We start from the raw sequence: 19,313 nt of genomic DNA on the forward strand, positions 1-19,313 counted from the left end.
ATTACAAAAGGTTGCAGCATATGTTGTGTAAATGGTGAACTCATACAGCTGTCAACTCTTGTCATTTTAATCCGTTTCACATTTGCTAGCTACCTTTTAGATCGAAGCCCAAATAGAATGATAAAAGATAAGATGATAGAAGCCCATCTCCTACTGTAAATAACCTACACACTGTGTGTGTGTGTGTGTAGCCAGCCAGCCAGGTAGAAAAATGGCAGAAAAATAAAAGACAGACAGAGTATTTTTCAGTACACCAAAACGCAAAGTAAGAACCCTAGTAGCCTAATATCTCAAAGACTAGTTGATAAAATGTTCATAAGAAATAAATGAAATTCTAATGAAAATGTTTCACAATGATGTCATTAGGCAGAGCAGGCAACAGATGGCACACAGACAGCAGAGTTGGGGACAGATATGCAGGGACAGACTTGCAGAGACAGGGAGTCTCAGGTAAGTTTGTTGAGTCTTTGTTTGGCAACATTATGAAAGGTTCTCAATGTTTTTTACTTGTAAAATAGGAACATAATTGGAAAATGCCATGGATACCCCCACTCTCAACTTAAACTGGTGACTGAACTAAGATTTGTTAAAGGCAATGGTATTGCTGTTGTGATTAGTTGTGTAGTTTTGGGTACCGGTAGTTAGGAGTACGGCAAACACCTTATTTCTTTGGTTCCTCAATATACATTTACCATATTACAATGTAGGCTATGTGTTACAGCACTACTTTTGGTGTCCCCCTCAGGAATTGCTCTTGAGAAAATTTCATGTAATTGTCCCCTCCAAAGTTGATATCAGATTTTCGCCCCTGAGAAAAAGGTTTGGCCAGTCTTTGGTTTTAAGGATCATGTGGTGAGCTATGCATGCCTAGTTTGTTCATTTAGCCTAGTAGATGCTCATATATTACAATTCCCTAATCACAGTCAACAGAAATCTATTTTGTAATGACAATATCATGGAATAAAATATAATAAATTAGAAAATTATAGGTTCCTAAATGAAAAAAAAATTACAAGTGCATACCTGATATGTGACTGCTGTGTTAAACAATGGCTTTTTCTCTAAATCATTGATGATCAGATACTTCAGTTGTAACTGGTTTTGTTGAGCTCCATTTTTACAGTTGATAGACATCTTAAGCACTGTTCCAAACTTAGACTATCTTTTTTTTTTACTCTGGCATGTATATAAATCAAAACTCCTCAGGTGCTGCAGCATGCGCTCATTCTTTGGCATGCTCTGTTGCGGTATTAAAAAAGATTATCCTCATCCACAGTCATGTAAAATTATGTAGATTAAATTGAAATGCGTTTAAAAAATGCATTTTTTTTCTCGGACCGTAAATAAAATGATTCACGCAGTGCTTTTATTATAATGGAAATATTTCACCCTTGTCTGCGGTGGTCTGCGAATCCACAACCTTCTGAGTACTTTGCCTTGTAATGCTTACAAAACAAAGAACATAAGGCTCTGATCTGTCCTAGGAGTGAGGGTAAACGGTAGGCATGTTCTCTGCTATCTACTTTATGTTTTAATTATTCATTTTGGTAGATCCGATTTTCTCAAGGTATCCCTCATTATAAATAACGTACAGTCGCTTATTATTAATCTGTGACCCAGCATCACTGGGAAAGTCACCCAAGCTAAACATAACCCGATTCATTTTTAGTTAGAAGGATTTGTTTTTGTGATTTGAAAGTGAGGGGGAATATTTTATTTCCCAACAAAATCAGTCTTTTGGATCGAGAGGATTTTGTTTTCAGTGTCAAGGGGCATCCTTTGGAGCGTCCTTTGGTCTTGGTCATAGTGTCATCCAGTGAGAAGTATGAGGGGACACTGCCCCCATGTGGCAGATGTGAAAAATTGCATGATGACACAGAAACAAAACACATCTTCCGGCGTCGTACAGTTCCCATAATTCATAGAGGCAACATGGCTGACACCAGAGAAAAGGGACTTCAAGATTACAGGAAAAGATTACTTGAACATAAAGAGATTGACGGACGTTTAAAAGAGTGTGAGTAATGCATTACCGTGTCTTTGTCAATAGATCGGAATAATGCACATAAAATTGGTTATCCAACTAAAATGAGCAACAGCCAGTTAGGTATGCGGTTTTTGGCTTTTTGTAACTCGCTTTGTCATGCAGTGCCAGTAGACTCGTCCATAGAAATGAATGGTCTTCACAACCGGCTAACGCGTTAGCAAAATGCTAACTACAAAAACAGCTGTATCTAGCCGTATATTGAAGTGTATTTGCTGTACTAAGCCATGGCAAAACAGTTTAACCAGCTAACGTTATTTGCCAAGACCACTAGTTAACCATATTAGTTCGAGTTTAGCTTGAAGTCATGGAAGAACAATAACAGACATAATCAGCTAACGTTAATAACTGTAGCTAGCTAACGTTAGCTACACATCTTGATTCCTTTCGTATCCTCTGTCTGACTCTGTTTTCAGTGAGGGAACAGCTCAAGGAACAGACAAAACAATATGAAAAATCTGAAAATGACCTGAAGGCCTTACAAAGTGTTGGTCAGGTAAGATTGTGTATTTACACATGATTATTGACCGGCAATATAGTGTACAAAAAATGTGTCATAATGAATGGATTTGAACTGCTAATTATGTTCATACTTTATGTAGATTGTGGGTGAAGTGCTCAAACAGCTGACGGAGGAGAAATGTAAGTTGCAGCTAGTATCACTGCAATCGTCCTATTGATATGCCTAGCTACATCACATATTATGGTGCGTTCATACATTCACTGGTTAGCTACTCCGATTTCAAAGCACTCGTCAGTGTGTGCCAGAGAGCAGAATAACTGATGAGCAGAGTAACACCCGTTGAATATAACCTGTGTCGGCCAAAACAATTCATAAAATTGTTCCCAGCAGCACAGTTAAGTTAGTCACCAACGCTCTAGACAACATGAAAACATCCTAAGCACCTCTGCTAAGGCAAGTAAAATGGTAAGAGTGAGGTGTTCTCTCATTTGTGTCTGGAAGTAGCTAGCAAGTTAGCCAACTTTAGCCAGTTGACTACAGTTGTGAGATCAGAACTCTCGGGTCAACCCTACTCCTCGGGCCAGAGCGTACAGTGTGCACTCTGAACGCTCTGAGAGCAAACGGACAATCTGACAACACTCAATGTACAAACTCCCAGAGCTCACTCTGGCACTCCAGAGTGCATTGAAGAACACACCATGCCATGGGTGCGTTCGTAAATTCACTCCGGAGTGCCAGAGTTTACTTTGGGCGTTCGTAAATTCAGAGTGTTGTCAGATTGTCCGTTTGCTCTCAGAGCGTTCAGAGTGCACACTGGGCGTTCTGGCGGAGGAGTAGGGTTGATCCGAGAGTTCTGACCTCACAACGGCAGTCAAGCACCCAAGCCAACTGGCTAGCTTGCTAGCTACTTCCAGACACAAATGAGAGAACACCTCACTCTGACCATTTTACTCCCCCTAGCAGAGCTGGTTAGGCTGTTTTCATGTTATCCAGAGCGTTGATGACTGTAACTGGACTGCTGGCAACAATTTAATTACGCATTTTTGCCAACGTTTACTGACACCGGCCATATTCAGTGAGTGTTGAGCGTTCGGAAATTCATCAGTTATTATACGCTCTGGCACACCCAGACGGGTGTGCTCTGAATCGGAGTAGATAGCCAGAGGGAATTTACGAACACACTCCATGTCATGTTCATTATCTACTTCTCTTCACAGTCATTGTCAAGGCAACCAATGGACCTCGTTATGTTGTTGGCTGCCGCAGACAAGTAGGTCTTAAACCATGATGGTACCAACGTTTCATCAGTGATTATTTACATTCTGTGTCATCTCTCTATGATTGTAATTGAGCTCATCTCTCTGTAATTTTCACACAGCTGGATAAATCACAGCTCAAACCAGGTACTAGAGTGGCCCTGGACATGACCACCCTCACCATTATGAGGTAGGCACTAGGGATGCAAATTTCGGTCAATTTTACTGCCACTAACCGACCCTCATTAACCGGTCAATAAATGGTTAAATTCTTCCCAAACAGTAAAATGAAGTGACCAACAGAAAATACCATGCATGCATAAAAGGAATGGCAATTTTTCATTAAGAGCTTAGTGGAAACATGCAACAATAGCAAGCCTATCGTCTTAGTCAAAAGGCTGTATTATTGAACATGCAACTCCTGTAATGGAGCAGCTAATCAAATGTAATTTTCAAACACTTGCCAAAGTACAATTTGTGGGGAACCATTATTCTAAACAGCAAACTCAATGAGAGCGATTCCATATGTGACAGAGATGAAAATCTCTGTTAGAAACTTAGAAAGACGGGACATCTATTAGCAACAACTAGGACGGGTTGCTAAATGACTAGGATTGTGCCTTTGGCTTCTGGACAACGAAAGAAAGTTGATTTGAAAAACAATAGAACAGGAGAGAAATGCTGCTTAATGGCATGAGGAAGTTTTTTAAAACAATTGCCTCTGTTTCTATGGTTGAATAATGGTTAGACTACGTTGAAGCAAAGTAAGACATGCCTCATTACTTGAAGTAAAGAAGAACGTTCAGTTTCAAAAAATTATACTGCCACAAGCTCACATTGCAAAGTGGTGGGTGACTCGCTGATAGCCTGCCTACCATCGACTATAGCCTATGCACTCGAATGAAGAATGGGAGGCGCGCTTTGATTACGAGTTGAGATTGAAAAATACAAGTAATAGCTCTTTAATCGTGGCCATCAAAACAGTTTAAAATGTGATTGCATTTAGAGTTGATATTTGTTGCGCAATGACTGGGCTTACAAAAGCACGTTTCACTCTATTACCAGCTTTTTGAGGAGCTGCTCTTGCGTTGTCTGACGGGTGGTAAGGTATTCCGCTCCTCAAACCAGGCTCTGTAGGCTGTGCGGGTGTGTTAGGAGAATTTTCAATCCCAATGATAATGCCTAACAATTAATAAGCTTTGACTAATCCCCAAGGTTTGTAAGGCACTGGGTTAATAATAATTAGGCAAAGACTCAGCTTATGCAAAAGGTTCGTACAGTTAATTCACGAGAACGTTCTGAAGTCCATAATACAGAGACATTCATTTTATAACTTGCTTCTTACTTACACACAAACAGTAGATATCCTACACACATACATACACACAAACAGAAGATATCCTACACACATACATACACACAAACAGAAGATATCCTACACACATGCATACACACAAACAGTAGATGTCCTACACACAAACAGTAGATGTCCTACACACATGCATACACACAAACAGTAGATGTCCTACACACATGCATACACACAAACAGTAGATGTCCTACACACATGCATACACACAAACAGTAGATGTCCTACACACATGCATACACACAAACAGTAAATGTCCTACACACATGCATACACACAAACAGTAGGTGGGTTGTATTCCTCCACAGAGTTCTCACCACTGTTAATCACTACCCAGCGCTGTCCGTTCCATTCCCCCGAGATTAGAGAAACCTTGAGAAGTACTCCCTGTCCTATCATCTAGCCAGGTCGAGTCAAACACAGTCTTCATTGTTCTCGGTATTCTCTTAGGCACACACATACATTTCTCTTCCTCACAGGTCTCTACTAAACCTTATGGGACTTACGTTTAGTACTTTAATTATTCATTATACATGCTACATAAACTACTAATTACTAATTAGTTAGGTTTCAGGGTGGGATTCTTTAATCATTACCTTTAAACATATAATTCCCTTATCAGTGTGTGATTTTAATAAGATGCATGAGGACTAACAAAAATACACGCAGCAATTTCATTCCACAAAATTCTGCAAATTAACCTATAGACCCATAAGCATGACCGGTAAAATGTATTTTCGGCAGCTAACAGATTTAACGGTTAACCGTTAACATCCGTAATTGGTACTGCACCCACACGCAATAGGGCTGCAAAATATGGGCTTTTTTTTATTGCGATAAAAAAATAAAAAAAACATTATATATTGCGATATAGATCAAAACACTTGGGTGAACTGTTGGAACTATTGAAATAGAATGATTTATATTAAGAGGCGAAGTGGAAAGCAGCATTGTGTTGACTGCATTTGACCTAACAGAACAGCATGCAAACTTATAGTGAATCTAACAGCAAGGAGGAGGAACTGTGCTGGTTGAGTGACAGGGGGCGGGGTTCGGTGTGTGTGGGAAGCAGCCACAAGTGATGAGAGGGAGAGAGACGACAAACGGAGTAAAGCGTAACTGACATTACACGCGCTTATTGGCGTTCCAAAATATTGCCTGTGATATGGATCTCTTGCGATATGGATATTGCACAAGTCAATATAGCAATTTCAATGTGAATTTCATTATTGTTCAGCCCTAACACACACACCCGTTGAGCAAATGTCAATTCAGTCTACTGACACAGCCCTAAATGTTTTCCCTGATGGCAGATAACATGTACGCTCACCCACCCTACAGGTATCTGCCCAGAGAAGTCGACCCCCTGGTGTATAACATGTCCCATGAAGACCCTGGCAGTATCTCCTACTCAGAGATCGGTGGCTTGGCCGAGCAGATCCGTGAACTGAGAGAGGTACACGTCACATCCTACAGTACAGTTATGACGTTCCAAGTTTTTCCCTGAAGCAGTCAGGTGTTATATATGACACTCCCCTGTGTTCCCTGTCAGGTGATTGAGCTGCCCCTGACCAACCCTGAGCTTTTCCTGAGGGTGGGGATTATCCCTCCAAAGGGCTGCCTGCTCTACGGACCTCCAGGTGAGTCACTAGCAGGATTTTGATGTAGACTCTTTGAAATGTTCCTTGATTCCTCATGTCCTGGATTCCTTGACCTACATCTCAAAACACGTTGGATCAAAAGATCTGAGGTCCCTCCCCTCCAATGCGTCTTGAGAAGGAGGTCTAGGAATAAAGGATGCGGCGAACCAAGGAAAGACTTTTGAGATTCACCCAGAGTAATGTGGTTTAGGTTATGTCACTGAGGTCCTGAGGGTTTATTCATCGATTTCCTTTATGCACCTATCTTTTCATTAGGCACCGGAAAGACCCTTCTGGCAAGAGCTGTAGCCAGTCAGATGGACTGTAACTTCCTCAAGGTGAGTAATAGGCTACACTTTGTTTTTCTCCACTGGCCCTTTGGGCTGTATTCAGTATTCTTTGAACAACATGGCTGACGCTTAGCATGTCCTGTCTTCTTTGCACCGGATGCGGCAGGTTGTGTCCAGCTCCATTGTGGATAAGTACATTGGAGAGAGCGCCAGGCTCATCAGGGAGATGTTCAACTATGCCAGGGACCACCAGCCCTGCATCATCTTCATGGACGAGATCGACGCCATCGGTGAGCTTCCTCACCTGTAGCCTGGTCCCAGATCAGTTTGAGCTGTAAAGCTAACTGCTGTGGTCGTTGTCAGCCAAAATGAGTTGGATATACAGCAAAACCAGATCTGAGACCAGGTTAAGCATCCTGAGCCCTGATGACACATCTATTCCTTCTCCCTTTGCTTAGCATTGCGTGCAGTGTCTGGGAATGTTGAATGTGTTGTAAGTGAAATACTTTTTTCTCTACAAGGTGGCCGAAGGTTCTCAGAGGGCACGTCAGCTGACAGAGAGATCCAGAGGACCCTGATGGAGGTAAAATGGGCAGCCATAACTCTTAGATATATGTTACATAGAATGGATAATGTTCAACAGATGTTGCTTTCTATGAGAATGATGGTTCTGCAAAATATATTTATTTGGGGAAAGACTGTTCTGTGGCTTGGTCAGTACAGTATATCTTGTGGGTGATGTTGAAGATGGGAATAGAACTCGGTGACGTGTAGTTTGCAGCCAGCTTGACTGGCATTTCAATACTTACTGAAGGGTCTTACTGAAAGATGTCTAAAGTTATCCGGATCCACGGCAGATAATCCTCTCTGTGAGTTGGCTCCTCGCCGACTTATCTTTTGTGTGTTTGTGCGCCGTACAGCTGCTGAACCAAATGGATGGCTTTGACACCCTGCACAGAGTCAAGATGATCATGGCCACCAACCGGCCTGACACCCTGGACCCCGCGCTGCTGCGTCCCGGCAGACTGGACCGCAAGATCCGTACGTTCTTCCTCCTCTCATCATCATCCCGCATCCTTCATACTTAATCCTCTTAATGTAATATAATGATATATGCCATTTAGCAGACGCTTCTATCCTAAGTGACTTAGTTATGTGTGCATACATTCTTTGCCTATTGATGGTTCCGGGAATCGAACCCACAAACCTGATGTTGCAACTGCCGTGCTCTACCAACTGAGCCATGCAGGACCTTATCCCCTTTGGGCGATAAGGCCACAATGATCTCCTTCCATTTCTTTCTCAATCATAACCAAGTAGAAAGAAATGTGAATGTCTATGGAATGAAACGATGAGTGACCCATGGTTATTTCTACTGTTCCAACAGACATTGAGCTGCCCAATGAACAGGCCCGCTTGGACATCCTGAAGATCCACTCTGGCCCCATCACCAAACATGGAGAAATAGGTGTGTGTGCGTGCGCGCTCACTCTCACACTCACTCTCACTCACTCACACTCACCATGGAGACACTGTGGTCTTGATTTTTAGCACAGCTGGGACTGGGACACATTTAGGGGTAATCATGTTTTAGATTTTGTTATACTGCTTCTTGTAACAGGTGTTGTCACTTTTTATATTTTTAGATTACGAAGCGATCGTGAAGCTTTCAGACGGCTTCAATGGAGCCGATTTGAGAAACGTGTGCACTGAAGCAGGTAACTGACCAACATTATGAGCGGCTTTCCCGGCTACAAATAAAGCCTAGTCCTGGACTGAAAAGCCATTTTAATGAAGATTCTCCATTGAGTATGCTTTTTAGTCTACGACTAGTCTTAATCTGTGTCCGGGAAACCTATCTGAACATAGCTGTTATTGTCCTGAACCCAACTTGTTGTCATGTTTTTGGCTATGCCGGATTGTGATATGACATGCTATTCTATAAAATCATTTATCTGTAATTAATATTACCTGATTAAGCTAATCAGGTGAATGTAATTAACTCGAAAGTCGGGGCACCACGAAATAATGTTTATAGAGTTTTATCTTCCGAATAAACTCTTAAAGACTTAGTAATCTTTTGCATCAATAGCAGTCAATATTTAATCGTCACTTTATTCAGTCTCATCTGAAACATCGTAGAATTCTTGGTTATCTTCACGAACCCTGGCTAACAAGTTGAATCAGCCATACAAACTTTGGTTTAATTATTTATTTACTAAATACCTAAATAATCACACAGAATTACATAAACACAGAATGGATCATACATTGATTACAAATTATGTCCTACAACAAAACGTCCCTGGGGGACGGAACCTGTATGATGGCTGGTTACACAAAAGAGCACACCCAATGAGAGAGATTCCATATGTGACAGAGATGAAAATCTCTGTTAGAAACTTAGAAAGACGGGGCATCTATTAGCAACAACTAGGACGGGTTGCTAATATGACTAGGATTGTGCATTTGGCTTCTGTACAACGAAAGAAAGTTGATATGAAAAGCAATTGAGCAGGAGAGAAATGCTGCTTAATGGCATGAGGAAGTTTTTATAAAACAATTGCCTCTGTTTCTATGGTTGAATAATGGTTAGACTACGTTGAAGCAAAGTAAGACATGCCTCATTACTTGAAGTAAAGAAGAACGTTCACTTTCAAACAATTATACTGCCACAAGCTCACATTGCAAAGTGGTGGGTGACTCGCTGATAGCCTGCATACCATACCAGAGAGGGGGTTGGGCTTGAATGAAAGTGCGGGAGGACTGAAGAACAAAGTGAGAAGCTATCGTAAATACAGAATCTTATGCATTCTAAATAACCGCCCATTTGGAAAATGCAATAAATATTTACTCTGAGCTGCGCTTCAATAGGTTGGGTGTAGATGGAAGGCCGTGTTGCCCAACAGAGATTTTCCTTGTCCTTTGAAGAGTGTCTCTGGTGGTAAACTGGATACGTTGTAGTATCGTCGTTGTGTGGTAGACTGGATACGTCGTCCGTCCTTTCCTAGCCCACATTTACAGTGGCCGCTGCTAACTCACCGGCTAGGAGGTATCACTTCTGGGGTGAATAAGAGTTCAAAGTTCATACCAAGTTGCAAAACTTTTAGCTCATGCTATATTCTGGCTGGTAGAGTCGAAATTCATCCTTTCGGCGTGTTGATTGTCATCTTCACGTTGAAATTCAATGGTAATTTTGTTAGGTTATTATCTGAGCCCTTTCAAATCAAATCAAATCAAATTTATTTTTATATAGCCCTTCGTACATCAGCTGATATTCTCAAAGTGCTGTACAGAAACCCAGCCTAAAACCCCAAACAGCAAGCAAAGCATGTGAAAGAAGCACGGTGGCTAGGAAAAACTCCCTAGGAAAAACTCCCTAGAAAGGCCAAAAACCTAGGAAGAAACCTAGAGAGGAACCAGGCTATGAGGGGTGGCCAGTCCTCTTCTGGCTGTGCAGGGTGGATATTATAACAGAACATGGTCAAAATGTTAAAATGTTCATAAATGACCAGCATGGTCAAATAATAATAATCATAGTAGTTGTCGAGGGTGCAACAAGCACGTCCGGTGAACAGGTCAGGGTTCCATAGCCGCAGGCAGAACAGTTGAAACTGGAGCAGCAGCACGGCCAGGTGGACTGGGGACAGCAAGGAGTCATCATACCAGGTAGTCCTGAGGCATGGTCCTAGTCGGGCTCCGGTCCTTCGAGAGAAAGACAGAAAGAGAGAAAGAGAGAATTAGAGAGAGCATACTTTAAATACACACAGGACACCGGATAAGACAAGAGAAATACTCCAGATGTAACAGACTGACCCTAGCCCCCCGACACATAAACTACTGCAGCATAAATACTGGAGGCTGAGACAGGAGGGATCAGAAGACACTGTGGCCCCATCCGATGATACCCCGGACAGGGCCAAACAGGCAGGATATAACCCCACCCACTTTGCCAAAGCACAGCCCCCACACCACTAGAGGGATGTCTCCAACCACCAACTTACCGTCCTAAGACAAGGCCGAGTATAGCCCACAACGATCTCCGCCATGGCACAACCCAAGGGGGGGGCGCCAACCCAGACAGGAAGACCACGTCAGTGACTCAACCCACTCAAGTGACGCACCCCTCCCATGGACGGCATGGAAGAACACCAGTAGGCCAGTGACTCAGCCTCTGTAAAAGGGTTAGAGGCAGAGAATCCCAGTGGAAAGAGGGGAACCGGCAAGGCAGAGACAGCAAGGGCGGTTCGTTGCTCCAGCCTTTCCGTTCACCTTCACACTCCTGGGCCAGACTATACTTAATCATAGGACCTACTGAAGAGATAAGTCTTCAGTAAAGACTTAAAGGTTGAGACTGAGTCTGCGTCTCTCACATTGGTAGGCAGACCATTCCATAAAAATGGAGCTCTATAGGAGAAAGCCCTACCTCCAGCCGTTTGCTTAGAAATTCTAGGGACAATTAGGAGGCCTCGTCTTGTGACCGTAGCGTACGTGTAGGTATGTACGGCAGGACCAAATCGGAAAGATAGGTAGGAGCAAGCCCATGTAATGCTTTGTAGGTTAGCAGTAAAACCTTGAAATCAGCCCTTGCCTTAACAGGAAGCCAGTGTAGGGAGGCTAACACTGGAGTAATATGATCAAATTTTTTGGTTCTAGTCAGGATTCTAGCAGCCGTATTTAGCACTAACTGAAGTTTATTTAGTGCTTTATCCGGGTAGCCGGAAAGTAGAGCATTGCAGTAGTCCAGCCTAGAAGTAACAAAAGCATGGATTAATTTTTCTGCGTCATTTTTGGACAGAAAATTTCTGATTTTTGCAATGTTACGTAGATGGAAAAAAGCTGTCCTTGAAACAGTCTTGATATGTTCTTCAAAAGAGAGATCAGGGTCCAGAGTAACGCCGAGGTCCTTCACAGTTTTATTTGAGACGACTGTACAACCATCCAGATTAATTGTCAGATTCAACAGAAGATCTCTTTGTTTCTTGGGACCTAGAACAAGCATCTCTGTTTTGTCTGAGTTTAAAAGTAGAAAGTTTGCAGCCATCCACTTCTTTATGTCTGAAACACAGGCTTCTAGCGAGGGCAATTTTGGGGCTTCACCATGTTTCATTGAAATGTACAGCTGTGTGTCGTCTGCATAGCAGTGAAATTTAACATTATGTTTTCGAATGACATCCCCAAGAGGTAAAATATATAGTGAAAACAATAGTGGTCCTAAAACGGAACCTTGAGGAACACCGAAATTTACAATTGATTTGTCAGAGGACAAACCATTCACAGAGACAAACTGATATCTTTCCGACAGATAAGATCTAAACCAGGCCAGAACTTGTCCATGTAGACCAATTTGGGTTTCCAATCTCTCCAAAAGAATGTGGTGATCGATGGTATCAAAAGCGGCACTAAGATCTAGGAGCACGAGGACAGATGCAGAGCCTCGGTCTGACGTCATTAAAAGGTCATTTACCACCTTCACAAGTGCAGTCTCAGTGCTATGATGGGGTCTAAAACCAGACTGAAGCGTTTCGTATACATTGTTTGTGGGGACCGTCGTCCTCTCGTCCTCGGAACAGAAAGTTATATTTTCATCAAGGGCTTTATATAGGAGGGGAGAGAAGGGCGTGTTTCATAGTTTATAACCAATGTCTGTTCACATGGGAAGGGCCACTGAGTTGAGCATAGTTTACTCTATGACAAACCGCTAAATTTACTCTATGACAAACCAGCTAAATTACATTTAATCTTTTCACAAATAGTTTCATATTTAGACATTTAAATTGCACAACAATTCCATGTGAATCTGATAACTATAATGTGTAGTTCCAAGAAACAGTTTGTCGTCCTATCATCAGTAATAATGTCTCAGACGCCAACTGATCTAGCATCATATTCATTTAGTACCAAGGCATATTTTCAACTGGTTGGATTACCGAAATATGGTTCCTTTCTCCCCACCTTTTTATGTTCCCAGACTCTCTATGTTTAACAAAGGCTTTTCAAGAGTCCTTCTGTAGAGTCAAGAGAGAGAAACAGGAGAAAGGTATTTATGGGGGGGGTCATAAACCTCACCCACAGGCCAACGTCATGACACTGTTGTTCATGCTCTAAGTCTCGTCCCTTTCCATCTTCCAGGTATGTTTGCGATCCGTACCGATCACGAGTACGTCACTCAAGAGGATTTCATGAAGGCGGTTCGCAAGGTGGCCGACTCAAAGAAGCTTGAATCCAAACTGGACTACAAGCCCATATAAATGCTTATATCTGTATTCCTATATGTGAAAATGGAAAGTAGATGAGAAAGGGAGGCTGGGATGGGGTTTGCTGTTGCGGCTTAACTTTTTGTATGATGCAGAAAAGCTTATTAGTGTACCATTTATATACAGAGTTGCCAAGAAGTGACCTCAAAACAGTTAGATATTGGAAATGGATACATTAATGTCCCTGTCTCCACTCCGTAGTGTGAAATTTATGCCCACTGGCCCAGTATTTAGGGTTATATTAACAAAACAAATATTCTTGCCATTGGAGCACCTGTATCTGTAAAATGAATATGTCACATTAAAAACATTGATATATCACACTGATTGTCCAATTTTATTTTATTTTTTTGCTGCCTTTTAAACCTTGGGGAAGCTGTGATGACAGGTTTGATTTCTTTGTGATTTTCATAAAGCTGCAATTCATAACTTCTGTCCACGATTAAGGCTCTAAAGAAAAAACACCTCACTGTATGATATATTGACAAATACAATACATTCTCTATACATTGCACATCAAAAATATTAGGTTTTCCATATCTACATTTGAATTTTTTTAAATGATTTATTACAAAAAAACACAAGGAAGGGGTAACATTAAAGTATTAGAACATGAAGGACAAACAATACAGCATCAAGACACTATCAAACATGTAGCAGTCTTTCCGCAACAGCCATCCTTGTGTGAGGGTGCGTGTGCATTCCATATCTACATTTACAAATAGTACAAGGAGTAGTTTGCACCTCGATAAACTCAACATGATAAAATGTGGTTCATATGCTCACAGCCATAAAACAGTTGGAAATGTCCAATAAAACACACCTCAATGTGAAACCATATCATCCATTCTATAAACACTTTGATTCCGTTGAAATTGTACTAATGTATCTGTGTTGGAACAGCACCCATCGTGGCAATCGGCATGCACTTTTTGGACACCATTCCTTCCTATCAGTAGCCTGTAGAACTACTCCAATGAGTAACATTACTACGTTCATATTATAAATACTGATAATATTGACCTGCTACATTACAGTTCATTCTTCCTCCATATGGGGCCGCTGGAACAGGGCAAAGGACTCTAATACGAAAGCTCTGCATATGGGGCAGTGTTGGAAGCGATGGACACAGCCGTCACACACACAGGCGTGCCTGCAGGGCAGCAGGACGCGGTTAACAGGTGCATTCTGACACACCACACACTCTTTGCCTTTTCCCTCCTCTGACCAGTCCTCTTCATCTTCCATTGCTGGCATCTTTTCCTCCTTTCTGGGTTCTCTTCTCTGTGTTTCTGGTGGTGCCTCTGTGCTACGGTCGGGGTCAGTCGCCTCCGACAACCCCATGCTCTCGGCTGACATAAATAGTGGCTGGAGGACACAACAGATAACATTACATTTGTAGGGATGTCAACTGCCAGCATCAGACTTGCTCTTAACAGTGAACACTCTGTTCTAATAACTACAATAGCACACCACGTAAGAAGCAATGTTTTGGCAATTTGGCCTGCATTCTAAACGGTACGCTAGTATGGATATCGGAACGCAACCAAAGATCTGAAAAAAGTAATGATTGGCTACTGTAATCTCACTGAGCCCTTGTCCATTACCTTGAACAAGACATTCCTGCTACGTCAATGGGACTGGAGAAATAAATGATGAATTAACAAAAAATACAGCCGTACCTTCAACTCATACATGTTCCCTTGTGCCGTGAGGAGATATTGAAACAGGATCCGTGCCGACAGGCTGTATTTGTCATCTGGAACGTGAACCACTGTGACGCTGGCGACCTGAGCGAGAGGAACAATGAGGGATAATGAGTGTCACATCCCAGGACTGCACCCATGCCAGGATGGTAACTTTAAACCTAATGAGCACACCTTATATCGGGGTGTGGATTGCATCATTACCCCTAGGATAATACACATTGAAGTGATTGGACTTCATGGGCTGGTTTCCCGGACACAGATTGAGCATGTTCAAGGACTAGGCTTAATTTGTGCCCACGAAACTGGCCCCATGTGACGATGTTCCAAGTATTACCAAGACTGTCATACTAACAATGTTGTACGTGTCCCTTGCTTCAGATTCGGCCAGTGTGAGGACAGCCACTACGGGGTAGCGTTCCCGTGGCAAAAGCCCAAAATCAGTGATCCCCAGATCGGCTGGCATCTTGGTATAATGCTCCTCTCTGTCCTCTCCACTGATACTGAGGCTTTGGTTAAGGGGTAAAATACATGCAGGATGAAACTGAACTGAAAGACATGAAATTTTAGCCTTGCACGCACTCCATCCGTCTATCCTCAACCTTAGTGTCACAACTAAATATCATGATGATGAAATATGACATATCATACATCATTGAAACATGCATTAATGTGCATAAAAGACAAACATGAGCAAATAATATCTTCTAGAACCTGAATATTGGAAATCAAATGTTATTTGTCACAAGCCTTTCCCAATGATGCAGAGTAAAACAATTAATTTAAAAAAGTAACACAAGAGGAATAAAATACATACGAATGAAGCTACAGTGGGGGAAAAAGTATTTGATCCCCTGCTGATTTTGTACGTTTGCCCACTGATAAAGAAAGGATCAGTCTATAATTTTAATGGTAGGTTTATTTGAACAGTGAGAGACAGAAAAACAACAAAAATATCCAGAAAAACGCATGTCAAAAATGTTCTGAATTTATTTGCATTTTAATGAGGGAAATAAGTATTTGACCCCCTCTCAATCAGAAAGATTTCTGGCTCCCAGGTGTCTTTTATACAGGTAACGAGCTGAGATTAGGAGCACACTCTTAAAGGGAGTGCTCCTAACCGCAGCTTGTTACCTGTAAAAAAGACACCTGTCCACAGAAGCAATCAATCAATCAGATTCCAAACTCTCCACCATGGCCAAGACCAAAGAGCTCTCCAGGGATGTCAGGGACAAGATTGTAGACCTACACAAGGCTGGAATGGGCTACAAGATCATCGCCAAGCAGCTTGGTGAGAAGGTGACAACATTTGGTGCGATTATTCGCAAATGGAAGAAACACAAAAGAACTGTCAATATCCCTCGGCCTGGGGCTCCATGCAAGATCTCAACTTGTGGGGTTGCAATGATCATGAGAACAGTGAGGAATCAGCCCAGAACTACACGGGAGGATCTTGTCAATGATCTCAAGGCAGCTGGGACCATAGTCACCAAGAAAACAACTGGTAACACACTACGCCGTGAAGGACTGAAATCCTGCAGCGCCCGCAAGGTCCCCCTGCTCAAGAATACATATACATGCCCGTCTGAAGTTTGCCAATGAACATCTGAATGATTCAGAGGACAACCGGGTGAAAGTGTTGTGGTCAGATGAGACCAAAATTGAGCTCTTTGGCATCAACTCAACTCGCCGTGTTTGGAGGAGGAATGCTGCCTATGACCCCAAGAACACCATCTCCACCGTCAAACATGGAGGTGGAAACATTATTCTTTGGGGTGTTTTTCTGCTAAGGGGACAGGACAACTTCACCGCATCAAAGGGACAATGGACGGGGCCATGTACTGTCAAATCTTGGGTGAGAACCTCCTTCCCTCAGCCAGGGCATTGAAAATGGGTCGTGGATGGATATTCCAGCATGACAATGACCCAAAACACACGGCCAAGGCAACAAAGGAGTGGCTCAAGAAGAAGCACATTAAGGTCCTGGAGTGGCCTAGTCAGTCTCCAGACCTTAATCCCATAGAAAATCTGTGGAGGGAGCTGAAGGTTCGAGTTGCCAAACGTCAGCCTCGAAACCTTCATGACTTGGAGAAGATCTGCAAAGAGGAGTGGGACAAAATCCCTCCTGAGCTATATACAGGGAGTACCAGTACCAGATCAATGTGGAGCTATTTACAGGGAGTACCAGTGCCAGATCAATGTGAAGCTATATACAGGAAGTATCAGTACCAGATCAATGTGGAGCTATATACAGGGAGTACCAGTACCAGATCAATGTGGAGCTATATACAGGGAGTACCAGTACCAGATCAATGTGCAGGAAGGAGTATGAGGTATTTGAGTTGGACACTGTATGTACATAGAGGCAGGGTAAAGTGACTAGACAACAGGATAGATAATAATAAGAGTAGAAATGAAGAACACATCATAGGACCATCACATATACAAAACATGTACTTATACTAACAACAACGATACAGATTATACGATTATCAGATTATCGCCTGTGAGAAGGATACTGGAAGCTTTGGCAGTGGTGGTACTGGAAGTGCAGAGCTTCCTGGAACAGATGTGGCGTGGCGAGCTTACTGGGGCCTTGTTGGTGGGTCTGTAGCGCCCCCTGTAGGGCATGGACACCACAACCCCAGTAACAACTCAGCACACAAGGCTCCAGGCAGCATGGAAGCAGGGACACACCCTCTGGAAAGAGGACAACAATGAATGATTCAAAGTGGCAGTCAGATGGGTGTTGGGGAAATTGGCATGGATGCAGTACTAGTTGTATATTTCCCTGGTTAACCACTCAATAAGAAAATGTGGTATATTTAAGCAATAAAGCCCGAGGAGGTGTGGTTTATGGCAAATATACCAGAGCTAAGGGCTGTCCTTTTGCACGACACAACGTGGAGTGCCTGGACACAGCCCTTAGCCGTGGTATATTGGCCATATATCACAAACCCCTGAGGTGCCTTATTGCTATTATAATCTGGGTCCCGGAAACTGGCTCTATGTGTGGTTTGTTGCATAATAACTGTCTTTGCATGCTCTCTCACCAGTCACAGAGGCCACCCCAGAGGACCCCATCTCTAGGGCAAAGGGGTTGGTCACCTGAACCATCCTCTTCTCTGGGGCAGGCAAGACTGACTCAGTCTCATCAGAGCTGCGGAGAATCACTGGGACATCGAAACCAAACCTATGGGAGATGTGGAACATAGGACAGAAAATCTGAATATGTCATGATGTTGTGTGTATAAGAGATCAGACAAGATGAGTGAAGTAGCCTTCAATATAACAACTTGATATTACGTGCACACCAAATTGATAAAAGTTTATAAAACAATTTCTGATTTTAAATGAAGCTCTCTAATAGCCTACCTTTTGATGTAAAGAAATGTGTAGAACATTGTAAATTGCTTTTAAACAAAAAAAAACATGTTATAATAAAACTAGTAGACGACTGTGCAGAACAGTGCATGTTTCAGTAAATACAATACCAGATACTGTATTTTTTTCTGAGGCAATGACACTTTGATTAACTTTCCCGAATGCCAGGTTTATCCAAGGTCCAACGCTACAAAGTTTCATTTTACCTGTTGTGTGTATGTACTGACATGCATGTGTAACTGATAGATACACACACACCCACAACATGTGAATATTTTTAAATGTATGTACATTGAAAAGTATTTTGTCTGTCATGTATATTTCGTTATGGGTCGCACCCTAATAAGACTAGCTGTCGCCATTGCCGTCGGCTAATGGGGATCCTAATAAATAAAATATAAAACATTTTCGCGCGTGCCTAACATTGCAAAATTGTATCACTCTGTATGCTGTCACGTGAAGTATCAAAGTTGCATCGCCGTTTGCAATCTTTATTACCGCAACAAAAACACAGGAGAAGTTGAGATTTACTGAACAAAATATAAACAGGGCCGATTGCTTAATGTAGGCACAGATAGTTAGCAACTTTATTTGTAGGCTAAAATAATAATTCCATTCAATAATAACAGCCTAATGTTGTTGTCATAACAAGGCATTTTGACAGGAACCTACCAGCCGAGGACCATGGCGGCGGTAACAACGAAACATAACGATATGACAGTAATGTAAAATAATGGAGAATATTCATACAACGTAATTAGAAACACAGCTGCCATTTTTTAAAAATCTTGGCTAAAGATAAATAAACCAATTTATGATTAAACCCGTGGAGAAAACAATATTCGTTTTCTTCAAAGCAGTTACTTCCGTCTTTCAACTACGGTGGCCAGTACACCATCTGCCC

The 19,313-nt window shown here is 42.2% G+C and overlaps 2 protein-coding genes across 4 annotated transcripts; one reads left to right on the forward strand and one right to left on the reverse strand.

Annotated features, from left to right (window-relative positions):
- The first annotated feature begins 1,931 nt into the window (after positions 1-1,931).
- psmc6 (proteasome 26S subunit, ATPase 6) lies at positions 1,932-13,641 on the forward strand. Its single transcript, NM_001140882.1, has 14 exons — positions 1,932-2,017; positions 2,461-2,540; positions 2,647-2,686; positions 3,725-3,777; positions 3,886-3,953; positions 6,474-6,588; positions 6,685-6,772; positions 7,049-7,110; positions 7,229-7,352; positions 7,584-7,645; positions 7,983-8,103; positions 8,450-8,530; positions 8,709-8,780; positions 13,195-13,641. Exons 1-14 carry the CDS (start codon positions 1,933-1,935, stop codon positions 13,311-13,313), a joined length of 1,170 nt encoding a protein of 389 aa, NP_001134354.1. The 5' UTR covers position 1,932; the 3' UTR covers positions 13,314-13,641.
- A 2-nt stretch (positions 13,642-13,643) lies between these two features.
- Positions 13,644-19,307, reverse strand: cgrrf1 (cell growth regulator with ring finger domain 1). 3 transcript variants are annotated; one of them, XM_045695219.1, is made up of 7 exons: positions 19,082-19,286; positions 18,401-18,438; positions 18,079-18,218; positions 17,545-17,725; positions 15,381-15,528; positions 15,002-15,109; positions 13,644-14,687 (listed from the first exon to the last, which is right to left on the reverse strand). In XM_045695219.1, the coding sequence occupies exons 1-7, from the start codon at positions 19,115-19,117 to the stop codon at positions 14,358-14,360; spliced, it is 981 nt and encodes a 326-aa protein (XP_045551175.1). In that variant the 5' UTR covers positions 19,118-19,286; the 3' UTR covers positions 13,644-14,357.
- Positions 19,308-19,313: the final 6 nt, after the last annotated feature.

This window comes from Salmo salar, chromosome ssa15 (assembly GCF_905237065.1).
Source record: "Salmo salar chromosome ssa15, Ssal_v3.1, whole genome shotgun sequence".
Lineage (NCBI taxonomy): Eukaryota > Metazoa > Chordata > Actinopteri > Salmoniformes > Salmonidae > Salmo > Salmo salar.

What these genes read in the sequence shown, in the direction of transcription:
- cgrrf1 (XM_014144714.2), bottom strand. Translation starts at nt 19,185, where the DNA reads ATGGCAGCTGTGTTTCTAATTACGTTGTATGAATATTCTCCATTATTT. An exon ending in TGGGGTGGCCTCTGTGACTG is followed by an intron (nt 17,726 to 18,078) that starts GTGAGAGAGCAT and finishes TCCTCTTTCCAG; the next exon opens with AGGGTGTGTCCCTGCTTCCA. An exon ending in GGAACATGTATGAGTTGAAG is followed by an intron (nt 14,688 to 15,001) that starts GTACGGCTGTAT and finishes TGTGTCCTCCAG; the next exon opens with CCACTATTTATGTCAGCCGA.
- psmc6 (NM_001140882.1), top strand. Translation starts at nt 1,933, where the DNA reads ATGGCTGACACCAGAGAAAAGGGACTTCAAGATTACAGGAAAAGATTA. An exon ending in TTGTTGGCTGCCGCAGACAA is followed by an intron (nt 3,778 to 3,885) that starts GTAGGTCTTAAA and finishes ATTTTCACACAG; the next exon opens with CTGGATAAATCACAGCTCAA. An exon ending in CCTGCTCTACGGACCTCCAG is followed by an intron (nt 6,773 to 7,048) that starts GTGAGTCACTAG and finishes TCTTTTCATTAG; the next exon opens with GCACCGGAAAGACCCTTCTG.